The following is a 7,286-nucleotide window of genomic DNA, read 5'->3' on the forward strand; positions in this document are numbered from 1 at the left end:
TAATATAATATATATGCATAGAAAATATATATTTGAAAATAAACAATTTAAAAAGGTTAAATATTATAATATATAAAATACATAATCAAATGTATAAAAGATAGGAATAAATATACATATTTGAAAAATGAAGAAATTAAAATAAAAAAAGGTTGAAAAACTAAGATAGACGAAGAATAAAATAAGAACAAACCACAGAGAGTAAGAACGCAAGAGGGAGAAAAATTTGAGGGAATGGTTTCAAGAATTCTTATTGATTCCCAAAACTCAAGTGATTTACAATGAAGGGAGAGGCATCTATTTATAATTGAGCCTCCACAAATCCAACGGTACATATCAATTACATCAACGGTTAAGATTAAAGGATATCTACAAATTAAATCTCTAAGATTACAAGATCATATCTTCAAGATTGCATATCATATCTAAGATTGCATATCATATCTAAGATTGTATCATATCTAAGATTGCATATCATATCTAAGATTGCATATCCTTAAAGATTATATTTCCATATGAGTCAAGCTCATAGATGGACCTTCAATCTTTTCAAGTAATGGGCCATTTCGTTGGGCCAAATTTTATGTTTGTAATTTTGTACTGGACTTGGACTTTGTTTTTTTTTGAAATTATTTCTGGGCCCGGGCAAAATTGAGTGTCTACAGCTGCCCCTCTTTGCTCATTGCTGTGTAACAGGAATAGAGCAAAGACTATAAAAGGACCAATTTTGCCCGGGCTCGCCGAGTCTTGAGTTCTTGATCCTTGATCTTCTTTAAATGGCCTCTTGACGGCTTCAATCTGCTTCACTGCAACTTAGGAAGGCAATATCTGCTATCTTTGATCTGCTCCCCGTCTAATATAGAGACACCAAATCTGTTATCTTCGATCTGTTTTCTGACAATACAGAGATGCCAAATCATCTTAGATTTGCTTCATCGTAACACTGCAGCAAAATTGACTTTTAGCGGCGTCTTTTAAGGTATGTAAAAGCACCACGAAAAACACCGCTATAGATGGCGCCACTAAAGTTTGTGGCGTTTATTTGAAAAAACGCTGCTAAAGATCAAAACCTTTAGCGGCGCTTTCCCTACAAACGCCACTAAAGATCAAGACCTTTAGCGGCGCTTTTCCTACAAACGCCGCTTAGCGGCGCTTTTCCTACAAACGCCGCTTAGCGGCGCTTTTCCTACAAACGCCGCTAAAGATCACGACCTTTAGCGGCGCTTTTCTCAAAAACGCCGCTAAAAGTCATGAAATTCAAAAAAAAAATATTACAAAATATTATAAAGGTCATGAAAAATATAAAAAATTTAAAATTCATTATCAAATTAAATTTTCTATTAAAATTTTAACTTTAAAACTAAATACAAAAATTAATGAATTTAAATTTAGAATTTAAAATAATAAATTAATAACATAATTAAAATCCAAAAGTTAGAACTCAAGTTATCTTAAATATTAAAATAAAAATAAAAATTTAGAATCAAAACTAAAATAAATAATAAAAATTAGATTAAATATAAAGATATCAATAAAATAAGATATTATAATGAAGTTCCTTAAATGAAATAAGGACTTAATTCCCATGTAAAATATCAACATTGATTATTTAAATTGATTAACTAAGTCAAAATTGCAATTTGTGTTTTTCTTCTTTCAACTCAAATAAAAATAAAATGTTGAAACAAAACAATTAAATAAAAAATTAGAATAATTAGTTGACACGAGATTATTATTAAGTATATGAAAATATGCAAGTAGACGATTACAAAATAGGGTGTAGCTTTTGATCAACTAATTAGTTGATCCTACTGTAGGTTCTATCTATAATCTGCTTAACTAACATACAAACATAAGACACTCTAATACTTTTTTGCACATAAAATATCTAAAAGTCACACCTGAATTCGGATTCATAGAACATACGGTGTCAATTGCATGTTATCATCCTTATTCGCTGCTGCAATGCCTCCCACAAGCATTCGTAGATGTAGGAGCTAGTCATTATGTGCCTCCTGCAAATTGTTCTTGGACCGTAATCTAGTGTAGTTGGTTTTTCCTATTCCATTTGCCACCAATCAAAACATAAATGAGCTATTGCCATACAAAAGTAATCATCAAAACGATATCCAGAAAAACAATATACAGTTAAATTATGAGAATGCAAAAATACAAAACGATACCGCTGTTCTTAGATCCCACAACATTACTTTCCCATCATAAGATGAAGAAAGTAAATGAAGAGGAGACGTATTGTGCCACTTGCAAGCTGGAATCCAATAACTATGTGCCGAGAACTGAAACACAGGTGTCGATGTTCCTTGAAAAATAGAAAAAAAAGTTTCAAGTGAGATGGAGTTTTAGTGGTTTCATGTGCCTGCACATGCAACAAGTAGGAGAAAAAGAAGGGAAAAGAAAAAAATGAAAGCAACCTAAGAAATAGTATCATTTTACCCTTTTTTCTCAGATGAACAAAAATGGTACATCCAAAAATGGAACATCCAAACATCAAATTAACAATAATGATTATGACAAAGAGCTCATTCAACTAATTTGATATAATTTAATCAATTAATTCAATAGTCAATTAACAACATTAACTATTATGGTTAAAATGCAAAAAATAATATTTTTAAAATATATAAATTCTAATAATAACATTCAAATCAGCATTTTGATAGAGTCAACAATACTAACTGATTGAACTAACAGATAACAATTAAATTAAATTATGTCAAATCAAAGTATAAAGATTAAATATTAAATTTTAGCATGATAAAGAGGGAGAAAACTATAATTTGACCATTTTATTGGTTATTTCAATTTAATTTTAATTTATTCAAATAAATTGATTTCAATTTGATTCACTGTTTGTAAGTTAGAAAACTATAATCATCTGAACCAAACTAAATTTAATTTTTTTATTTTATAACTAATTTCTTTTACAAATATAAAAATAAAAAAAATATTTAAATTAGTAAAAAAATTAAAATACTTTATACAAATATATTTTAAAAACTAATTAATCAAATGTATACAACGTTAGCTAGTGCAATGAATAGCCAAGGTAGAATACAGATAAGACAGTCAAGTGTAAAGTCCAAAAGATAGATATAAGCATTTCACACATATGAAAGTAGGTCATATTTTACTTGTAAAGAAACCATCTTGAATTTAAAAAAAAAATGAATTGCAAAAAGAGCTATCCTGTCTTTCAATTACTAATTCTGAAGCAAAGGGAAGGCCATAAAAATACTTCAGATTCGGCTTCCATTTAAAAAGACAGAGACAGAGATCATTTGCTCACCTCCCGTGATAGAACCAAAAAAACACACCCATGTATTAATAATGGTTTAAAATAAAACAATAACAGAAAAATGATAAAAAGCCTCGGCAAAATAAATATCATTAAGGAAATCGATCAATATCATACCGTCTCCAGAAGAGAAAGCCCTGCATGACTTTTGCATGATAGTCTCTGACTGAATGCTAAAAAAGACATCCCTGCATATAAGGAAAGTTGTCAGGGGAAAGAAGTGCTGAGAAGCAGCAAATTGATTGAAAGAACTTTAAAATAAACTTCCTTTGCATTAAACCTAGAAACATTGATGTCTTTGTCAATTATACAGCTGATAAAGTCATGAACAAACAAAGTCATACACAACCAACTTCGCTGAATAAATTTTCGTTCCCCATTCAACAATGTATCCGGCAGTCTTGCGAACTTCATCTCCTGGATACTTTGGACCACATGTAGACAACAAAGAAGCAAAACAGTGCAAAAAGAACCACATGAACAATATGGTTTGACCCATGCTTGATTATACTCTTGTTCAGTTTCCTGATGTTGTTCTTCACCCCTGCTTGAGCTTTAATCATGGTCATTTGCTATCATAAAGTGAGATTATATGTTCAGGAAGCGGGAAATCAAAAAGAAAGCATTTTTTCCAAATATAAATCACAAAGCACTACGTTATGCCGTGCTATCTTCAGCTATCTTCAACCAACAATCATCATTCAAGACAAGAAACTGATAGAAACTATTAGCAGGCATGATAAAAAGCAGAGAATCACTGTAGATAATAGTTTTCTTTTGCATTAAGGCTTAGCAACCATGAAGTACTTGATGACTATCGTAACTTCACTTCCTTGTCTACCATAAAATTCAAAGAGATGGATAAAAATAATAACAGGATGAATCATAGAACAAGGGGGTGCATTTTGTTCAACCATAATCAATATTTTCTTAAATAATACAGCATATGAACTGAGAGGATAAAGAAAAGGACATTTCCTACCATACAAATTCCAAAGGGAAAACTATTCCTTAATAACTCTAGTGACAGATGAAGATTTTATCACCATCTTTTTACACAATACAGATGATGAATACCATGTCAAGTGCAGATAAGCAATTATTATTATTATTTCCCCTTTTCTTTTAGGTTATTTTTCATGACTACAATGGTTCAAAGAATTCAGAATTTTAGTTCCCCTCCACTTCACTTTGATATTATAGTAAAACCACAAAAATGTGTTTGATAAACTAAAGTGGTCATTCCTTATTTGTAAGCAACAAAATATCAAATCAACAAACCAACAAAGCAGCACATCATTATAATCATTAGTAAATATCAGGATTCAATTTACAAGACTATATTGAACAATGTTTAACTTTTAAATACAGATAAGAGGAGGTCAGCTAACCCTATTGAAGACAAATCAAGCTCTTTCTTAGACAAAGTAATAGTGATTATCGAAACATGGCGTGTGGTTTCTAGGCTGCACAAGCAAAAACAAAAAATTAGTGGCAATGATGTTAGTTCTAGCAAGAAGATTAATACATTTACTCAATGTTACTCAAACTTAGGTGTGAATATCAAATATAGGTATGTATCCAACATGCGTACTGTTAGATTTTTCAAAATTGTTCCATATATTTGGAAGATCATTGAAGTTTATATCCCCATAATCAGGAAGTGATGTTAGTTTTTCCACCAAGTGATGGCGTAAGAAATATAATTCCTCATCCTCTTTTGAGCTATAATTCTCAGTCACAGTCTCAGTCACATCTGATCAGCAATGCCACTCTCAGTCACAGTCTGTAGGGAAAATTGATGAACAAAATGAAAAAAAATTTAGACAGGTATCCTGAGTAGACTAATTTGAAGAAGCTTTCCAAAAAATATAAGCAGATCATACAAAAAAATATAGAACCTACTAAAAGAAAAAAAAAATAGACAACCTACTCCAGATTACAAGTAATTATAACCAAGACTAGCATAAAATAAATAACAACTTCAAATGATAAATAAGGAAGAAAATCATTGAGTGAAAACTTCCAATATGTTTGAAAAGGAAAGAACTCCAGGAATCACACCAAGCAACAAAAATAAACTTAAACAAAAATGAAAATGAAGGAGATATATTTTTAAGTATCTATAGTAAAAATATCAACCTTGAACATACATGTCTATAAATGAACAAATCAAATATACCTATATATACCTATACCAACTATTCACAAAGTAATTCGTCGTTTCATTTTGAGCTCCACTAATAATAGAAAATTTTCCAAAACCACTGGCCGTGGTTAGGAATGAATAACGAATATCACCGACTTTGTTTCTCAAATGTCCAAAATACAAATCAACACAAAATTCAAACAGGCAGGCTGCTGATTGCCGACTGAGTAAGCCAATGTATATAACATTCTATACACACTAAATCTACATTCCTGTACATTTAGAATGTGAGATTAAATGAAAATTTCCTAAAACCAAACAAAACAAAAACATTCATATATATATATATAGCACTGCTTACTAGTAATTTGGTATAGCAGTGAATGTCACAGGCAAAGCCAATAGGTGATGGTTGACTGCATCGTTCTTCATTTTCTAAACTTCCATGGATGTAATTGAGACAACAGCAGACTTCCTTCACAGAAATAGAAACCGTAACTTCCTATGCTACTTTAATATGTTTCTTTCCATGAAGATCCACCACAAGATCCCACAGCTCTAGGGAAAACATATATGCAACATGCTCAACAAATTTCACAATATAAAAATAATCTCAATAAACATGTTATGGACCACAGCAACCTAGACCCAAAAGGACTTCAGAAATTGTCATTAGAAATATAATCATTCAACTCTGGACCAAGGAATTGGATACATAGGGCTTTAAGAAACAGATGAGAAGAAGAGGGAGTAACGAGAGGGTAAGCAAAAGTTATTTTTTAGGAGTGGAGAGCGACGACGACAGTGACGCAGCAGAGAGGTTAGTCGAGGGCGATGCACCAGGTGGTCCGGTCGGCGTCTTCGGTGGCAAATGGGTTGGGAACTAAGGGATGAAAATTTAGGGATTAAAGGAGAAGAGATGGAATGGAGGAAATTTTGTTAAGGGGAAAAAGAACAGCTATCGGGAGCACTGGGAATAAATTGGATGAAACAGTTGTGGCGTTTTTTTTAAAAACGCCGTTAAAGGTGATCTATTGCGGAGTTTATATGCTAGCGCCGCTAACTTCTTAAAATTATTGTAAAAATCAATTAAACCCATTCAAATTAAAATAAAATTTTATTAATAAATTACTGTTGCACATTACATATATAATAACAAAATTAGTTTATATAATTTTATAAAATCATATTTATTATTTTCATATAAAAATATTATTTTGATAAAAATAAAAAAGATCTTTTTATCATTAATAACATTATGTGATATAAAGTTAATCATGGAAATTATGCGTATGTACTAAAATAATTAAATATTATGAAAATTTTATTAATACAAGCATTATTCTTTTAAGTATGGTCCGCATTGGTTGTTTAGATTTTTATATAAATGGCATACTGGTTATTACATCAACTTTTATTAATTTTGTTACATAAAAATTCAATGAATGTGCCATATTCTAGTATGATTATTTTACTTTACGAATTCAAAACATCCATTGTTTTGAATCGACTTTTAAATAAAATTAATTGTAATTTTATAATTTATATCAATTTGAGTGCAATAATTGTTTGTCTATATAAATTAAATATTAAAAATATTTTTAGTTGAATCATATAAATGGAAAGAAAAATTTATAATTATAGTTATTTTTTTATTAAGTTGGTATTATGGGTTAATAAAGTATATTAATTCAGTTGTGAAATTATTAATTTACCCTCTCACATATAAATTAAGTTATATGAATGAATTTATATATATAATAATAAAAATTCGAAACACAATTAACTTTATGATTATAACCAAAATAACAATTAATTTTT

General features: G+C 30.1%; 1 protein-coding gene across 16 annotated transcripts; it reads right to left on the bottom strand.

The window, feature by feature from the left end:
- Positions 1-227: 227 nt before the first annotated feature.
- LOC107962961 (ribosome biogenesis protein WDR12 homolog) lies at positions 228-6,484 on the bottom strand. Of its 16 annotated transcripts, XR_005907428.1 has the most exons (8): positions 5,827-6,484; positions 4,911-5,102; positions 4,708-4,782; positions 3,597-3,888; positions 3,434-3,504; positions 2,184-2,320; positions 1,902-2,059; positions 228-894 (listed from the first exon to the last, which is right to left on the bottom strand). XR_005907428.1 is itself a non-coding variant. In XM_041084693.1 (7 exons), exons 4-7 carry the CDS (start codon positions 3,813-3,815, stop codon positions 1,931-1,933), a joined length of 492 nt encoding a protein of 163 aa, XP_040940627.1. In that variant the 5' UTR covers positions 3,816-3,888; positions 4,708-4,782; positions 4,911-5,102; positions 5,827-6,484; the 3' UTR covers positions 1,715-1,930. The 16 variants fall into 16 exon arrangements, 7 of the variants coding, with proteins under 7 accessions (XP_040940627.1, XP_040940629.1, XP_040940626.1 ...); XR_005907424.1 differs by having other exon boundaries at positions 3,434-3,888; positions 5,827-6,438; XR_005907426.1 differs by having other exon boundaries at positions 4,708-5,102; positions 5,827-6,438.
- Between the last annotated feature and the right edge of the window lie 802 nt (positions 6,485-7,286).

The sequence above is a fragment of the Gossypium hirsutum genome, chromosome A13 (genome assembly GCF_007990345.1).
Source record: "Gossypium hirsutum isolate 1008001.06 chromosome A13, Gossypium_hirsutum_v2.1, whole genome shotgun sequence".
In the NCBI taxonomy this organism is placed as follows: domain Eukaryota; kingdom Viridiplantae; phylum Streptophyta; class Magnoliopsida; order Malvales; family Malvaceae; genus Gossypium; species Gossypium hirsutum.